The following is a 19,498-nucleotide window of genomic DNA, read 5'->3' on the forward strand; positions in this document are numbered from 1 at the left end:
CTCTTGGCACTGGTCTGAGATTTTACATGAGCAGATTTGCTCACACTAGCAATAATCTCTTATTCTCTGAGCAAAGGTTGTCCCTATGCATGCTCTGACTTCCCAGAGTACTTCTGTTGACTATAGGAAATGGTTTGAAAAACAAAGTTGTGGTGTCTATTTTTTTGTTTCCCCTCCTTCCCTTAAATTAAAACAAACCCTTTAGTGAAGTTCTTACCAATTCTTATCTGTAACCTTTTCCACAGTGTCACAGAATGAACAGTTAACATTAAAGGATTTTGAGAAGCTGTTTTGAAGGACAACTGAAGACTAAATATCCTCCTGCTCTCCAAAAAGAAACACAAACAAAGATCCAGAAATGCTGAAGCAACCAGCCTTCTTCAGGCTGATATGAGGCAAGCAGAATCCACTAATATTTACCACTGTAAAATGAACTTGTTAACAGTAATGAACAGATGCTCCTCTGCTTCATGTGAAGCTGCTGCTATGGATAGACTATCACACATTTATTTTGTTCCAAATTACTGCTGTGCAACTTGTTTCAGACTAAGTGTTTATTAAAATTAAAAATCACAATATAATAGAAACAATATTTACATATTTGAATGCTAGTCTGCTGAAACATCATGGTTTGACTGAAGGAAACCAATGGAGAAAAAGCAATGATTGTTGATGCTGCTGAACTTCAGCTGCTGGCACACCAAAGCTTTATGAAAAGAGTCTGAAGCTTCTGCAGAGTACCATTTGCCCGAATAACTGGGGTGAGGTGAGGGGTGGCAAAGATGTCCTGGGTTTCAGTGGTGAGAGCCAGTGTCACCAACAGGAAAAAAAACCCAAACATCTGTACTGTAGGTGCACTGTAATTGCACTAGCTCATCTGTTTGGTTGTTTTGAGGAAAATATAAAAAGTTGTAATATATAGAGCATAGCAAACTGCATTTCCTTTCTAAGAGCTACAGATTTATATACGAGCAAAGTTATAGTGACTCTGCAATTTAACTTAATATCCCATTGCATCTTTCCACAAATTGGTTTGGGCTGTGCTTGAGCTGGTTTCAGCTTTAAAACAGCTTTAAGGTTAGTTGATTAAAGCAGCAAAAAATTAAGGAATATTCTTGAATAATCACAGATGATTAAAAATTAATCTTAAAGTATTCTCATGGGTAACAGTGACTTCAATGAATGTATCAACTTCCTTCACCATCCTGTGCTCTCCCATTGACTTCAGGTGATGATTTAGGCCTTGTGGGAAACTGTAGGTTGAATACAGAGCTGGGCACTGCCAAGTCTGCCTTCATGGATGCTCTTGCATTGCTTTGAGATGGATTTTAAGTTTCGTGAGTAATAGCAGTAAAACAATCATCTTCAGTATAAAGAGTTACATGCATAGCCCTTCCTTAAAAGAAAGCATTACGCCACTTAGAAAGTCTGACAAGAGGTGATGGTATTCCAACTGCCAGTGTGAAATAACAAGGACACAGCAACAATTTTAATCATATGCTGAGTTTGTCATGACTTCATCACGAAGGAGAACTTAAACATGACTTCTGCTTGTTCCTTTTGCTCTGGAAAACTGCTGATTGTGTATGCCTTTTATAAAGGGATCCTTGTAACGTATTCCGTGGCTTCGAGCCTAAGAAGGCTTTGAAGAACTGTGCAGGGTAAATGATTGCTTTCCTTCTGTGTCCCTTCCCACTCCAAAAGGCCTGCTCTGTTTGGGATATTCTGCAGCTGCAAAATGCAAAGCATTCAAAGAGAACTTGAACCAAAAACCAAAAAAGCACAATTATTTTGCTGCAGTTACTCTTTCAGCTTCCACACTTGGTTAAGATATCCAAACTTGAAGTAATTGGTTACAGCAGTCCGTCCAAGAAATAGTCTGTGCCAACAATCCATGTCAACAGGAAAAAAAAGTGTTCATGTTTTTTTTTATTATGGCTGCTGTTGATATTGCCCTTCTGTTGCTGTGTAGAAGTCATCAAGTACACTCTGTAGGTAATCAAATGTGGGCCTCTCTTCTGCTTTGTCTTTCCAGCATGTTTTCATGATATCATAAAGCTCAGCTGGACAGGTTTCCATACGTGGCATTCGGTACCCACGCTGAAGAGCAACCATCACATCTGAATTGCTCATACCTTTAAAAAAACAAAAAGAAAAGTTTTGGTGATCTGATTTCCTAGCTCCCAAAGAACCTATTCGCTATTTCACTTGACTTTTCTTTTATTTGCATCCCTCTAAAGAAAGATATTCACCCATTGAACCCAATGAGCTAAAACTGCTATATTCAACCAGGTACCTACCTATTAATTATTATTTATTAATGTCTTTACTTCCAGGTCTAACATGGCTGCTGTCTCTCTCCAGCATCAACTCCCTTTTGTTCCTATGATCCATCCTGCCACTGTTTTCTCTGCTTTCAGAGGTGCTGAGATCCACAGCCAGATGCTCACCCTGCTGTATCACTCTCCCCTCTGTGTCCCTGGGTGCAGAAGTTCCAGCCTGCTTGCTCCAGAACACAGCATAACTGCCTCAGCCCAGGTCCAGTCCCTCACGTTCATGCAACCTTCATGTGTTAAGAAGCTTTCAGATTTTTTTTTTCCTACATTGCCTTTTGCATAACTTGCTGATTGCAAGATAGTGGACATCACTGATACTGTTACATCTATAAGGCAATTTCCTCTCCCCTCTTCCTCATCCTATCTGTGCTGTGAAAAACATCAGCTGTGATGAGCCTTGTTTGGTTTCCCAATTATTGTTCTCCTTCTGAGAAAAGGAGAAAAGAACTACCAGCAGTGCAGCTTCTGTCTCATATACCTCTCAAGAACCAGACCTGTGAATGAGGCCTGCCAGCTGTATTCTCCTCCTCTTGTTTCCTTCTCATTTTCCTCCTTTCAAATCACTGAGTGATTTCAACACTTACTCTCAGAAGGCAGTCCTTCATAGGCCTGGGCCAGTGAGAGAACCACTTCCTGCCTTTCAGCTGTCCCTTCCTCTGTACAGCTTGTGCAACACAATGGAGTAACTGTGCCAGGACCACCTTCTCTAAGACATGGACTCTAAGCTTTCTGTGTTTCAGGGAATGCCATTTTTTTCCCCTTTCAGTGCCTGGAAGAAGCACCTGTGTTTTTCAGCCTGAGTTATTTGCCTCTATCAGTGAGAACTGCATCTATACTGAGAAGTGTAGTGCTGAGAACAGTGATCTGAGTCTGACAAATGGATCCGCAGTGTAAGACTTATTTATGATGCTCATAAAAATGTTTCCATACTTAAAAAAAGAAGAATTTTCCCATGATAGTATGGCAGTACAGCGTTTGTTCTATTGATTGATTTTTCTCTTCAACTAAACTAGAAATAAGAGAGATTTTACAGTGCTGAAGAGACAGCAGGCTTAGCTGCAGAATTAAGAATTGGTTTGGCTTTTGCATTTTCGTAGTGCAGGTTTCCAGGTGAACTTGTAGCTTTGCTCAGGGAAGGACAATTTTCAAGAGCAGTGTCTGGATACATGGGCATGTGCTAATGGGAAATGAAGCATTCCACCTACTTCGAACCTACTTGATGTTTTCCACACCACTGGTGTTGCTACTGTCAATGCCAGCTCTTTCCCTGGGTACTTTATTTGCCTTTTAACACTGAAGTGTAAATGCAGAGAAACAGTATAAACATATGTCCATACCTGGATAAGGAATCTTTCCATAGGTAACGATTTCATACAGGAGAATCCCAAATGACCACACATCGGACTTAATAGTGAAAGATCCATAGTTAATCGCCTCTGGTGCTGTCCATTTAATAGGGAACTTTGCTCCTAAAAAACAATGCATTTTCAGTTAGTCAAATGGAAATATAAATAGTCTCTGGAAAGTTTTAAGAGTCTTGTCTATGGTATCTTAGATCAGCAAAGTTACCAGCAACTCCTTCTGCCTAAGAGTTACCAAGACACATTGTCACGCTGTCTGTCCTTCATTAAAGGTGCAAATAAAGTGAAGAAAGTTATGTAGGTCTTTCTAAAAGTAACACCTCCCATTTACGTCCATGAAAACTACAACAGATAGAAGGAAAATAATAACACTGCTTGATAGAGGAAATTCTGATGAGCAAGAGCGCGCTGCCATGCTCCTGCAGAACTGTACCAGTAACATGAGCCAGTGTGTCATAGCTGCTACAGTGGTGGTGTTGCTAGAAAAATGTTGCCAATGTAGCCTATCTATCTTTCATTGGCCTGAGCAGGTGGAAGTTAGAAGGCATCAAATCTGGTCTACTCGGTGTGGTAGGACTGCACAGCCAAGATTGGCAGTGTGCTCCATGGTCTTCAAACTGGTATGAAACCTGGTGTTACTGTGTTGTAAGTGAAAAAAATTTGTCTTCTCTGGCCTTACTCCAGAAGTTTGAGCCTTCTGCTTAGTCAGCATCATGATGGAGGAGTCACAGTTGATGGTTTGTCTGAGTTCCAGTAAATCAGAAGGATCACCCCTCTCTTATCTCAAAAGACAGCACACATCACTTTATGTGCTGAGGGATGCATCTTGAACTTCTTAATCGATGGAGGATTCACAATTCACCACCACTTCATGGACTGACATTTTGAGACTGGCTTGTGTTGGTGACATCACAATTTGTCACTGGTAACGATGCGAACCAGGAAACTGTCACCTTCAGCCTCCTACTGGTTCAATAGGTCATGACACACTTGCATGTGCTCTTTTTGCTCCTATGTGAGCACTCATGGGATCCACATGGTGCAAAATTTGCAATATTCTGATGTTGTCACCATCATTCCCAATGCACTGAAGCTGATATCCATGCCGTGTGAAGATATGATGTAGCATCTGTTTAACAGTATGCTTCCCTTTCTCACCAGTCGTGCCCCTGCTGCAGTGCTACCTCCCAACCCAGCTTTGAACAATCACTCAGCCTTTGAGTGTCTCCCCGCCTGCTGGAGGAGCAGATAACAGAATCAGAATTGTTTGAGTTGGAAGAGACCCTTAAAGGCCATCTGGTCCAACTCTTTTACAATGAACAGGGACACCTACAGCTGTCGGTTTGCTCGGAGCCCCATCCAGCCTGACCTGCAATGTCTCCAGGGATGGGACATCCACTGCTTCTCTGGGCAACCGCAGCTCCGAAAGAGAACCAGTTTTGCAAAAGGTTCTCCCAGCCACTGCAACTACTGGGGCTGCTTCCTTTCCATGAGGGAAAGCTGGTGCATATGGCACTAACAACGTGAAGAGAAAATAATCCATCATTTTTCACCATTTAATTCAGTGCGATGGAAGCTGTGGATGTATAATTAATTTGTTCAACTTAGAAAAAAAAATGCGTGCAGCTAAGCACTCTTTCTTTCCTTTAAAATGAAGAAATTCTATATATATATGTGAGTTCGTGTGTGTGTGTGTATTTGTAAATAAAGTTTTCCACAAGCCTGGGGAGCACAGAAACAGAATTTGTTTCCGTATTCTTTTAACAAGTTTAAAGTGCTGCCACTAGGAAGTTGTTTTTTCTGTCCTTGGTGACTAATTATTTTTAGATGCAGTCTCACTAGCTCCCAGAGGCTGAAGTTTTAAGGGCAAACATATAAATATACCTTCTCTTGCTGTATATTCGTTGTCTTCGATGACTCTAGCTAGTCCAAAATCAGCAATCTTGCACATCAGTAAGTCTGAAACCAGAACATTAGCTGCTCTCAAATCTCGATGGATGTAATTTTTTCTTTCTATGTATGCCATCCCTTCTGCAATCTGTAACAAAAGGAACAAATACTTTGGTATTTCAACACCATACAGTACCCTCAGCAGCTTGGCCCCTCCTTCTTTCAATTACTCAGCAAAGTCACGTTCATTAATTCATTACCAGTAGAGAGACAGACGTTCTTTTAAAGTTTGATTAAGCAGCAATGCAAATAGTTAAAAAAAAAAAAGAAAACAAACAAACAAAAATCCACACCAACTTTCTCATCATTTGCTATCAGCCTGGGCAATTACAAAACAGTTACTGAGATAAGTCAAACAGCTTATGTTTATCTTCTGCAACATCAACTACTTGCTCACATGTGAGGAGTGTTTGGCATCAGCAAGCATTCAGATACAATCACAGGCAAATTTCATTTGTGTTTCATCAACCCAAGTTATTTTCCTAATCAAATTAAAAGTGATTAATGACCTCAAAATATACTTTGGGACGATTATTTCAGTGCTTGTCCAGACTGCTCTTTATAAATCCACTGAAGAAAAATGCACTGCTTTTCAGAAAAAGAAAAAGAAACTAAAACAAATAGTTTCTCAACTCAGAGCAGTAAATCTTACATGTAGTTAGTATTATGTCTAAAAGCTTGATAAGTTCTAGGAAAAAAGAAAAGCGTTCGGGAGTATTTCTCTTCCTTGTGAGACTGCTGTAGGCTTTTCCCAAGCAAGGCCTGCAGCCTAACCTGTGCTAAGGATCCTACCCCAGAATGACTGGAGGCAACAGGTCTTTGCCATCCACACAGCTTGGGGAACTCAAAAGCTCTTAAATTTCATATAATCACAGAATTGTTTTAGTTGGAAGGGACCCTTAAAATCATCTAGTTCCAACCCCCTGCTACAGGCAGGAACACCTCCCTCTGAACCAGGTTGCTCACAGCCCCATCCAGCCTGGCCTCGAATGCTTCCAGGGAGGGGTATCCACAACCTCACTGGGCAACCTGCTCCACTGTCTCGCCACTCTCACAGTAAAGAATACCTAATATCTAGTCCAAATCTACCCTCTTCTGGTTTAAACCAATTTCCACTCATCTAATTGCTACACGCCCTTATAAAAAGACCCTCCCCAGCTTTCCTGTAGGCCTCCTTCAAGTACTTCATTTGTTATTGAAGCAGTAGCAAACCAAGATTGCTTTTCCAGTCCTGGTCCCTACTGTACTCATACATGAGCTCCATGACACCACTTCTGCTTATCCATTGTCCAAAAGTCCCTGAGGGGTACAACATACGCACACACTGCTACCACTGACGACACTGAAACCACACTGTCTTCATTCCTCTTTTTCAGTTGAAGCAGAGGAAAATAGAGCCACTTTCCCTCCCAGCTTCCACTGCGATGGCTTTCTTACGTGCCAATAGTTGGCCACTTCTGCAGGGCAGGCTTTAATTTCACTGATAGAACACAAAGGGGTTCTCACACTAAACCAGGAAGTAACTCTGATGGTGAAGAGTGAAGAACATCTGCATTTCTTCTTTTCTAGAAATAAGTAAAAGGTATTTCATCATGAAGGAAGTAGCTACTTGTGAATAACTGCTGCAGCGTGTCCTGCTAGAGGCATAAGGACTGCTCACAAAATGGAAGAGCAGTGTTTGCTTCTCTCCTCCTAAGGCCTTGGGTCTGGGGAGGAAGGAGAGGCAAAAGTGAAGGTTTTGCTTTAAGATCTATTCTGAAATAGGACCAGCCAGCTTGGCAGGTAGAACTGAAACGCAAACAGGTGTGCCAACAGCAGTGTGAAAATACAGCAACCATCGTGAAGGAATTGACTTTCCTCATGCTTCCCTGCACAGATGCAACATCTGGACTGGCTGCTGGCTGGGGAATAAAGAACCACCTCATGAAAGAGAAGGTGGTGACGGTGGTGGTGAGTTCCACACCCAGCCAAGCAAAGCCATCAGAAAGCCTGTTCTGTTTCTCCTCTTTGTGCCAGAACAATTGAAGACATTATCTGATTAGTCGCAAACTAAGAATGTGATAGCGAACAATTAATTACATTTTCAGCAAATACAAATCATGCTTCTGTGAAATTCCAGGGCAACAGTTTTGACTGTATGCAATCAGAGAAATGCAAAGAAGCCATGGATGTACAAACTTTGTAGGAAAATAATAACGGGCAGGGAGTTCTGAATGACAGAAGGAGGGGAAGCACAGCGATGCAACAGCTGAATACAAACATCTGGGTCATGCTTAAGCCTTTCTGAGTGACAAATAATAAAACAAACATCAAAACCCAAAGCACAGCAAAATGACCCATACACAAGAGGACTTTCTTTGATGAAGGAGATGGGTGACAAAGGCCATGCGATAACTCCTTACAATAACTATTGGTTTTTCGTTGTTAAGATGTAGAGAAATTTATGGGAACCAAAGAAAGTGCTCTTTTCCCCTCCTTTAACAACCATTTGTACTTGTGCAGGATACTGGGCTCCATGTGGCTACTACTTAGCAGCAGCACAGGAAAGCTAACTCGGGCTTGCAGGATATTCTTTGTAGCCTTTAGGATTCCTTAATACTTCAGTCTCTCAATTCAAAGATGCACCATTTCAATCGCCATTCCAAGGTCTGTGATTCTCTTTTGCAAGATTTATTGCTAACAGTGCATGTTTCCTACGTTGTTTGCAGTTGTTCATTAATGCAGCACAAGAGTTCTAGTAACACCTGTAACAGATTCCACATGTAAAATCTTCATTCCCCTGCAGAACAGGGAAGTAAAATGTGGACAACCAAAAAAGCAATGAATCAGTATTCATTCATGACGGGCACTGGAACAGGCTGTCCAGAGAGGTTGTGGAGCCTCATTCTACAGAGACACTTAAGACCCATCAGGATGCCTACCTGTTTTAGCAGGACGGGTACCCACCCTGCTTTAGCACGGGGGTTGGACTCAATGATCTCTTGAAGCCCCTTCCACCCCCTACAATTCTGTGATTCTGTAACTCAAAGCTGTGCCCAGATTGTGTTTGGTTGCAAATGAAGTCAATCCCAGGAGAAAAAAAACCACAAGAACAAACAAACAAACAACACAAAGGGCATGACCTGCAGTTAGTAAACTGAGAAATGCTAGGATAAAGCATCTTGACCTTCTCCAGCTCTATCTCATCAGTGACTTTAAAACAGAACTCATCTAGAAGTGATTACCCTGAGATGCTTTGGGCACCCTTTTAAAAGGCTTTGCTTTGTATTAACTGTATTAACAGATGGGGCTTCTTTTTCTTTTCAGGACATGTACATGTGACAGCTACAGGTGGAAGCACACCCAGCAGAAGCCGGGGAGTGGAGAATAAATGCAGCCTCAAAATACCTTCCATGCTGCTGCTGCTGGGCTTTCACCTTTTGGTAAACAAGAGAAGAACATAACTTGGTTCAAAAGGTTCAATGAATTTGCTTCATACTGTTTTAGTTGACCTCATAAAACAGAGACGAGCAGGATTTCGATAACTGAAAGAAAAAACTTTCTCTGGGCAAGTTAGCTTTGGGGCAAGACAGAAAATAGCTAGTAAAATCTAGTGTGGCAGTCTGTCTGGTCATGCAATCACCAGGCTACTGCCCGTAAATGAGTTCGGTCTGCACGTTCTGGCTGCTGCATTAGCAAGATTTGGCAGCGTAGCTTGTGGACAAAGTGATGAAATCCACTGACGCTCCAGCTCAGAACTGGGAAGCAGCAGCTAGGAGCATTTCCTCAGCCCGCTCACTGAGCTGAGAAGCAGCAGGAAGTGGAAGTGCCTGTGAGCTGTGTCAGCTCATGGCGGTGGGGCGGAGGAAGCTGTGAGGACAGCCCATGAGGCCGCTGTGCTGCCCAGCTGCCGCGATGGGAGAGAGGTTCTCATGTTGGTTCCTGGCTTTGGTTCTGGCATACACTACAAATTCATGCTGAATTCTGCAGGTGATGCCACTGCCCTGTTCTGTATCAATTGTAGGCTGAAGGTTTGCCAAACTCAGCTTCTTTTAAAACGCTCATTACAGAGACTGCCAAGACATTTCTAGGGGCCAAATGTATTTTCACAAAGACTGTGAATTCAGGGAGCACAGCACTGTCCAGCTGTTGGCAATGGAACACCAGCCCACTGCACAGTGAAAAATCAGATTCAGAACTGGGTTCACATTTAGGGGCACTACATTGTTCAGCTGCCTGTTAGTCACACAGACACTTCATCCTCTTATCCTCAATCCTTCCTTATCCAACAAGGCCAGTGTAATGTGACAAAGGCCATTCCTCTAGATAAAAAGGCATCATATTAAGTGGAAACACGTCCTGTCCCTTTTCCTACTGCTGACTCACAAGTCCATTGCTGATGTATTTCTCCACAATGAGTAATGTCCTTTCAGAACTTTTTCTTGCAACAAACTTCCACGTGCACATACACGGATGCAAGCGAGCAAGCCAACTGCATAGCATGGCTGTGAGCATCTCAGCCTTGTGCAATACCACAGACTCACAAGGGGAGAAAAGACAATCTTCTCCTATCCCTTGTTATGTTTTCAGTCTCCCCAAGAAGCTGGGATAGGCTGGTAAAGTGCCTTACTGGAAAAGCACGGTCACAGAGCCACGCATGGCTCACGTGTGTGCCACCAAGGGAAAACATATTCCTGATCTCATTTTAGTTCACTGTGCTCTCTTTCCACGCCTCTTCTGAAACACAGCTCACAGAATTTCTTTCCCCTTAGGCTGTTCAGAGAGGTTAACATCACTGCTGTAAGAACAAACTAACAATCCTTTTAGACAAGCCGAAGTGCTACCAAAACTAACCACATACAGATGATGTTCTCATTTATATAATACAGCCTACATTCTTGTAGTGTGTGAGCTATGAGGAGTCTGCAGCAAAATTACCATTAGTAATAGGGCAACATAGTTTGAAAATACATTAGTCTGATTTTTGTCCTAAGGAACAGGCAACTGAACAGCCAGAATTAGACAGGACTAATGGAACATCTTTGTCGTTCAAAGTGAAATCCCTGGTCTGAGAACCAAATGCAGCCTGCAAATCTACCCCCTGCAGTCCTGTTTTTAGTTGGCAGTGTTAAAAGCCTCTAACAAACGTGCTCAAAATACCCACAGAGTCTTTCCATAGGAAAAATCCCTGTTCCAGTTGGATTTTGTCCCCTGTTCCCAAGTTTTGTTTGGGCTGCAGCTGGAAATCCTTTGAAAGTGTTTCCTGAACATCCCTTTAAAACAACTCTGCAACCCAGCGCATGGCTTGATCTCAGAAGTTTCTCTGAATAATCTACATCTTATGTGAAGAGAAGCACTACACATACCTCCTGCACTGTCTAAGGTCCTGCCCTCTGAGGCCAAGGGCAGGAAGGGGAATGTTATGGCAGATCAGGATGACCAGTCACCTCCATTTCAAACAACACTACCTTCATAGCTTCCTAAATGAACCCTGCCACAGTGGAAACGATTTACGCAAATTTTACGCAGTCGCCTTTTCTTATCCTCTGATTTGTTAAGCTTTTTTATGTTTGAATTTCTGAAAATGGTAAGTTCTTTTAGCCAGCACAACATCGTTGTGCTCCAACAAAAAGGTGTACTGCACAACCACGCATGCTGACCTTCAGTCTGCCCTCGTATCACTCACTGACCACAGATGTTCTGTGCCTTGAATTTTGCCCACTATTTTCAAAGCTACTTAATATTAATAGCTTACTATTTTTATTTTTTCAATATTTTACAGCCACTGTTGCTCATCTCTCCAAACCAGGACGTGGAATTAAATGAGTTTTCCACATATACAAAGCTTTCACCTCCACTAAATTCTCAAGGATGAATTACCTAAATAGTTCAGAATACTTAACATGTAGCTACAGAGAACCAGTAATTACAGTAAATGCAGCTCCTGTATTGAGTCTGTTACACAAAATATGTATTTGAGATATCAAATGCCTACATAAAAGTGTCATATAATATACAGTGATTTAACAATTGTATAATGATCTTATATTGAATGTTTTTGTATAACTCACTAATATTTTATTAAATCTTTTTAGGGCTTTCTCATCTTTCCTCATGACTTTGAGCAAGTTAGTATAGCAGTGTGTAACAGTCCGTAAACTATAATGCATTAAAAACAAACAAACAAACAAACAAACCACTGGTGAAAGAAAAACCTACCAGAAATGTCTTCATTACATATTAGTAACATGAAGTACAACTTTATGTAAATTGTGACTGTGAAAACCCACAATTCTTACCCTATTTTCTATATGCCCCCTGGACATCTGAAGTTTGTAACTGTCAGAGGCAGAACACCAGACTATAGGCACCTGACACAGACCTGGACATACAAGTAACTCTGGGCTATGATAGATACGAGTTAACGTGCCATTGCTGGTTCGTAAGTCAGCCTCTAGTACCTGAAACACCATTGGATTAGATTTTATTAATTTCACAGTCATTTATATAAGAATTTGAAACCAACAATACTCTGCAGAAGTGAACAGAGATGTTTGACTAATTGACCTAATTTAAGACAATAACACTTCTATTAATGAATCTTCTAAGTGCTGACTCTGTAGAACTTGCACTTAAACTTCCATCTCACAGCTGCTGTAAGTGAAAACTCCCTTCCCACAAAGGGAAGTGACTGTGAACCACAGCCATCTAGGCAGCTCACTGGCAGTACTGAAGAGGGAGGCCTACTGTCACATATTCCCATTGAAACACTTTTTTCCTCAGTTCCCTTATTTCAAATAACTCAATCTATTCAGACCAAAACATACTTGAAAATTACATTCTCTTCTAACGAAAAAAGAAAAAAAAATACAATAAATGATTTCCATCCCGAGTTTCAGTCTTGGAGACAAAACAGTCCCCCTCAATTTTTAGCATATGTCTTAACTCTTACCTGAGCAGAGAAGTCAATTAGCTTTGGAAGCATCAATTTACTTCCTTCATCACTCTTCAGAAAATCCAGCAAGCTTCCTGTTACAACAGAGAACGAGTAAGTCAGTGCAGCTTGCTATCAGAATAAACATCTCAGTGGGTACCCGATTTCCCAGGTTACAGATATTTTGTAGAGAATTGTTTTGATTTATTTTGAAGTTGATTGCAGTAAGATTGCCTCCTTACATAATCAATTAACAGTAAGAATCTCAGGCATCCAAGTTTTGCAATTTTCCTGGGTGTTGGAAACTACTAGAGTATACCTTCATTCAGTGGTGAATTTGACAATCACTCTATTATACGGGCTCTCAAGAAAGTTCTCTAGGAGAATCACACTTATCCTTTCAAAATCATAAAGAATAAGTTCCTGAATTTTAGCTGGTGTTTATGAAGTCATCATTAGTACTGCTTGAAAACAGAACAAAACAAATAAATTAAAAACCACTACTAAGATGATCTGAGAAGGAAACCTCACTTATCTTGTGTCGTGATGTTCTCCTACAGGTTGTCATTTTCTAGTAGTGCAACAAAACGTGCACACATCACTCACTTTATTACCCAAACACTTATCAATTCGAGGGCTACACAAGGCTATTTCTAACATTTTCATTGAGTGCCTCATTACGAAACCAGACACAAAAGTTAGATATTAGAACTCACAGGAAGCAGATTTATTTGACACTGATCCTATGTCATTCTCACCTTTTGCCATGAATTCTGTTATTATATAAATAGGTTCTTCTTTGGTCACTACAGCATAAAGCCTAACTAGCTTGTCATGCTGAAGTGTCTTCATGAGGTTGGCTTCCTCCAGAAAGGCTTGCACAGACATCGTTCCAGGCTTCAGAGTCTTCACAGCCACTTTTGTACTATTATGATAGTAACCTAAAAGGAGGAAGCATGTTCAGTCACCCTGTATGGCACAGCACCCTGACTTGTAGGAATCCACAATGCAGGTGAGGATAGATTTCACTAACAGCTACAAGCCAATGATCAGGTATAGCATGAGTATTTACACTAAAATTTTGTTTTGCTATCATGTTTTAGTAAAAACTAATCAATTCCCTACTTTTTGGCATTACTTATTTAAAAACACCTGAAGAAAAGTTACCTTACTTTGTGCCAAGTTTTCTTTTATGAGGAGCCCATGAGAAAATATTAAAACAGTTGAGATGTTTTATTCAATGTTCATATAAATTGCCTCAAACTCTAACAGAGGCAATGGACTGCTTACAGAATCATGGAATGTCTTTAAATGCCATGATTAGATCCATTTTATGCCTGCCTGTTTCATGCTTTTAATTTTTTCTTAAACCCTTGGTACTCAAAACTGAATGCTTTCGTGAAGTACAATCAAAAGAACATTCTCATGACCAACAAAGATATGCTGGCAGGACTGCAGCCCTGCAGTGTTCAGAGCCAGATTTAAAACACAGTAATTCCTTTCCAGCAAAGCATTGCCAAGAGCAGAAACGACTGTGGATGTTCCCTTTCTCCATTTAACAAACCTTCTGATGTAATGCTCAACTGATATACAACACAATACTAAATAAGAAAGTAGTAAATTATTTTCTGAGCCAAATACTCATTAGATGTTAAAACAGCATTTTAAAATAATCAGTAGAATAGCAATAATTGATCCTCAAGTTTATCTTGTAAAGCCTTTTACTTTGGAAAAGAAGACTAGAGAAAAAAATTGGGGGACAGAGGGGGATATAAATGCAATTTCTTCCTAATGTTCCAGCCTTTTGTCCCCTACTGCCCGTATTTCAACACTGCAAAAATGCATCTCGGAAGAGGCAAAGCTTCCATGACACAACAAAACAGCTGCACTTCTTTATTCAATGACAATCTGGATGGTATTCACAGGATCACAGAACTGTAGGGGTTGGAAGGGACCTCTAGAGATCATCGAGTCCAATGCCCCTGCCAAAGCAGCTCCCTAGCCCAGGTTGCACACCACACATTGAGCCCACCATTTCTTTATACTATATTTCTTTATATTCTTTATGGCTTAAGCAAAGCAAAGAATCAACTCCAAGATCTTAAATTGTTGCTCTAATCAATACATATTTTATCACCTTTTGAAAAGAGAGATCATTACCTGACAAAAGCAACTATATCTGTGACAAAATATTTTCCTGCAGGATTATTAAATGCATTTTTTCCAAGCACAGTGAGATCAAAGTATAACATAGACATGCCTCCATATGGTCTAATAATTAGAAATGACAATGACAGGTCAAATTCTGCCATTGAAGCTCAGATACTTTCCTTCCACCAAAAAAAAAAAAAAAAAAAAAAGTTAAATCTCTTTCAGCTCAAAAACCAGAAAGCTTCTTTATATAGCTTGTAATATCAAGCTTATAATTCCATATCCTGAATGAGAGCACTAGTTCCATTCTACCTTTGTGGAATAATCTGCTAAACATACTAGTTAATACCATTACTTCTGAAGTGATCTACACCCTTGACATTAACTACACAGAAGTATTTCACATTCACTAAAGAGGTCCATCAGATGATGCTGGTGCTTACAGAAAGTTCATGTTACTAACAACAAAAACCTCACCCAACACTGATGTTTTCTGCAGGAAAGCAGTCTATCCTGGTCCTATGGGGGTAACAGAAAGCAAAGAAGCATGAGGGCATTAGAGATGTTTGATTCTAGCCTGTCTCTCATTTGTTGCACCAGATATTGGGACACACACACAAATTCCAAAATGATAGGTAAGCAATTATGTTCTTACTCACAACTAAGACATCTGACAGGAAATTCACATTCTTTGCAAGTAATATTCAGATCCTGTGTGCGCTGTAAAAATATACTTGTGATGCCGATGAGATGTACACGCCAGTTTTCATAGTTCCTTTGGTACATCTTTGTGTTAATAACAGTATTTCTGCAGTATGGTTTACTCTGATTTTAATAGCAGTTGCATAAGAAAACATACCTCAACATGTTTATTATTTATATTCTAATTTGGGGTTTAAGAAATGAAGGTTTTGCAACTGAGATTCAAGCAAAATGTGTCTCATTAATAAAATACAATATAATGGCTCCATTTGTGTTAACTTTTCTCTTACCCCTACTCAAGAATTCTATGCATGGATTATTAATGTCACAGAGCATTATGGTTCACATCATATCAGTGCACACTAGGAACAAAAATGCATAAAACATAGGTTCTACTCTCACAGTGCTACTCTAGTTCATCCCTTCACTAAGGGAGCTGCCCAAATGCACTAACCTTCACAACTGAAAAGCTTTTCATGCCATGGCAGGAAGCGAGTCTCTCAGCAGTTCAGGCTTTTTTAAAACACTGTATGCGGTGCAAGCAATAACACACAAGTCCTGGACAGCCAGGTTGCCTCCAGATTCTTGCATGGGCTTAGTCAGACCAAGCTGTGATATGAATTCATGACAGTAATAAAGCATTTCTGACCGCATTTGACTGAAGATGAACAGTTTATCTTGTGAACAAGATGCAGCATTCTCCTTCTTCTGCCTTCACAGTAATTCCCTATTAGGTTACACAGTGAACAACCTGAGCTACAGAAATATGACAGCATTAGAAGCCAGATAATGTCTTGGGCCATCATAGTTCCAAGAGGTACATTTTATCCAGGATGCTGTCTGAGAAACAGCAGCTTCTTGACATCCTATTGCAATTTGGCTCATCACTCCTTCCTCAACAACTACAGGCACAGAAACATAGATTGGAAGGGACATGAAGAACCATCTAGTCCAACCCCCTGCCATGGGCGGGGGCACCGTCCATTAGACAAAGTTGCTCAAATCCCCATCCAGCCTGGCCTTGAACACTATTTTCATCTTAATTCCAAATCAAAAATAGGACATCCTCCCTTGACATGTGCTAGCTTCCTCCAAGACTGAAAAGTAAACCTGCAAAAGGTACAAGTCAACTTGTAACTAAGCTGAACTAAAAAGAAAAGATTACAAAAGAATTCACAAAATTCACATTACAGTAATGGTATTGTCTCTATCTTCCCATGTATCATTTAATCAGAGCATGGTTGAGGTTGGGCCATCATGCTCAACCCCTGCTCCACCAGGGACACCCAGAGCAGGGACCCAGGCCCACATCCAGGCAGCTACTGATGGTCCCCATGGAGAAGACCCCACACACAGCCTCTGGGCAGCCTGCACTGGTGCTTTGTCACCTGCACAGCACAGAAGTGCTCCTGGTATTCTGAGGCAACCTCCTATGTTCCAGTTTGTGCCCACTGCCTCCCATCCTGACACTGGGCAACACTGAAAGAAGCCTGGCTCTTTTTCCTTTGCACCCTCTCTTCTGGCATTTATGGACATTGGCAAGATTGCCTCCGAGACTCCTCTTCTACAGGTTGAAGAGTCCCAGCTCTATGAGCCTTTCCTCACAGAAGAAGTGCTTCAGTCCTTTCATCATCTTTGTGGCCCTTTGTTGGGCTCTCTCCAGTAGTTCCATCTCTCTCATATATTGGGAAGCCTAGAACTAGATACAGTTCCTTTGAATTGCATGCTCTTCCCCCTGAAACCAAAATTCTAGCTACCCTTTAGCAAGCAGAAATGTATGTGGTAATTAAGACATGGAGTGGTATTTCTCATTCATACAGTGGCCTAAAAATCACTTTGCTTCAGATGAACTATGTAACTGGGACGGTGTAACAAGTAGCTCACTTCTCAGCACCTCTACATAACACCCAATGCCTGTTGTTGGTCATCATCACAATAAACAGTTTATTGGCATTTTGTGGAGATCACCTATTATGTCTTTCTCAGCTTGAACTTTACCCATGCTCCTGATTTGAAAGGGTCTAGACCAAGCAAATCAGCTTCTCTTGCTTCAGAAAGGAAGCAGAGAAGAGGAAACACAATGAATCATTTCACAGTACATTAATTTTTCTCGCAGCACAGCAATTCAGATATAAGGGCTAGACCCAACTGAGGTGTCAAAATAAGGACACAAACAAGAGGAAGCACCTTGAAACAGAAACACCTTTTTAAAGTTTAATCCTTTTGTGTGTGTATGTAGAATTAGTCACTTCCCAAAATGATTTACATTTTCAAGTGGGTGATAATGTTTGGGCATGAAGTTTTCCACAGCACTTCAGTGTCACTTCATTATTTCTTGCCACGATTTATTAGGCAGAGAAAAATGGTACAATGGCAAACGCTTGTCTCAACTACCACAAAAATTGTTGTTCAAGCTAGAGGCTTTCTTAAGCCTTCTCTTATGAAGGCAGATAAAAGGCTGAACCCGGTTATGTCACATCATACAGATGTGTTGCTGGCATTTTTACATGATTTATACAAGAAGATTGCACCTACAATTCAATTAGACCTTTCTGATTGACTATAAACACATGTGGAACTTGCTACTGAAATAGCATCATTCTGTGCTTCGCTCTTCCTAAGGAAAGCACCTCTTCAAAACAATGACATTTCAAGACTTTGTGACTGGCCCAGGGGCTCCATGTACACTCGGTATTGATTACCTTAGAAGGAGGTATTTTAAGGATCCCAAAGGGTGTCGATGAGCTTTTGGAATAGCTGCTGTAGACACAGATGACATTAAGCAGCTGTCTGTTTTGCCTGGCCTATCGGAAGATCCATCTGTTGTGGGGTTGCTATGTGTGGAAGAACAACAGGTACCTACTGCTACAAAAAATGGAGGCTGACAGTAGATTACCGTGGCCTGAATGAAGTCACACCCCCATGGAGTACTGCTGTGCCAGACACACTACAACTCCAGTATGAAGTCAAAAGCAGCCAAGTGGTATGCCACCACTGACACTGCTAATGTCACTGCTAAAAATTATTCTGAATATATATTAAGCATGATGTAGTGATGTGGAATAAGGGGTGGAATGTCATGGTTTTATGATTTTTGGTATTGGTATTCCACATCATAACATTATGTGGTGCAGTGGGAGTTAAAGAATTAATGCTCCAGCTCTGTGGATCATCAATAGCTCCAGGTATACCTGTCTCAGAAGAGAAGAACTAAGTACCCCAGAGGACTTTGCGCTGTTTTGCATTTTTCTGTTTTCTGTTCAAAGGGAAAGATAAAAACTGTGTGTCACAAGACACAGTGTCTCTTCCCTTTGGGATCAACCCAGCAGTGGGTGCTCACTGCCATCTCGTCTTCACTGTTTAGCGTATGGCCTTTAGTTTATCGGACACTCTCTCTTGCTCATTTTATTTGATTTATTACTTCAATTCCAATTATATTGTATTATATTGTGTTATTTTGCATTCCAATATCTCACCTAGTAAATTAGCTTTCCTCCTCAGATCGTTGCTGCTGTTTTGTATTTAGCCCCATCTCCCTTTTCCCTTTCCCCCTTCCCCTTTCCCGGGGCGTGGGTCTGTGGGTTCCCTGCCCCAGTCATCGTGGAACTGGGTCAAACCAGCCCGTAAACCATGGACATCCTGTTAAGACTGCTGCACTCCTGTGGGTCAACAAATCACCCTTTGCATTTTCTAATAAGCTTTGGGATACACTTGTAAGTTTCTTATAAATGCCCTACCTATAGAATCTTGATTATACTGTTAACAAATTGTTGTATTAGTATTAAAACAGTTTTATTACTGTTTAAATATAACCTCTAAAAAAAAGTTTCATGGAAGAGTCAGGACAGTGAATTGACCTTAACAAGCAACTTAATTAAGACTTTGAAAGGAAGGTATATTAACTTGATTAAGTCAAGTACAATAGTAGCCATTAACCTGTGTGTGAGTAAAGAACAGCACACAGAACACGTAACATGAGACCAAAAGAATACTCAGATCCTCAAATAGGCAGCGTTTCAAAAGCAAGAGAATTAAATCATGATCAGACTGTGATTAGAGAACAGTTGTACCTCTTTGCTACAGGA

General features: G+C 40.8%; 1 protein-coding gene across 2 annotated transcripts in view; it reads right to left on the reverse strand.

Moving 5' to 3' along the window:
- Nucleotides 1–1,548: 1,548 nt before the first annotated feature.
- Nucleotides 1,549–19,498, reverse strand: part of LYN (LYN proto-oncogene, Src family tyrosine kinase) — a 43,733-nt gene continuing 25,783 nt past the window's right edge. For both annotated transcript variants that reach the window (XM_065753283.1, XM_065753282.1), the window contains exons 9-13: nucleotides 13,319–13,501; nucleotides 12,579–12,655; nucleotides 5,582–5,735; nucleotides 3,674–3,805; nucleotides 1,549–2,135 (exon numbers count right to left, since the gene is read on the reverse strand). In XM_065753283.1, the coding sequence (XP_065609355.1) occupies nucleotides 1,933–2,135; nucleotides 3,674–3,805; nucleotides 5,582–5,735; nucleotides 12,579–12,655; nucleotides 13,319–13,501 (749 nt within the window). In that variant the 3' untranslated portion in view covers nucleotides 1,549–1,932. The remainder of the gene's footprint in view (nucleotides 2,136–3,673; nucleotides 3,806–5,581; nucleotides 5,736–12,578; nucleotides 12,656–13,318; nucleotides 13,502–19,498) is intronic.

The sequence above is a fragment of the Cyrtonyx montezumae genome, unplaced genomic scaffold (assembly GCF_038088225.1).
Source record: "Cyrtonyx montezumae isolate F1298 unplaced genomic scaffold, pur_monq_1.0 scaffold_8, whole genome shotgun sequence".
Classification (NCBI taxonomy): domain Eukaryota; kingdom Metazoa; phylum Chordata; class Aves; order Galliformes; family Odontophoridae; genus Cyrtonyx; species Cyrtonyx montezumae.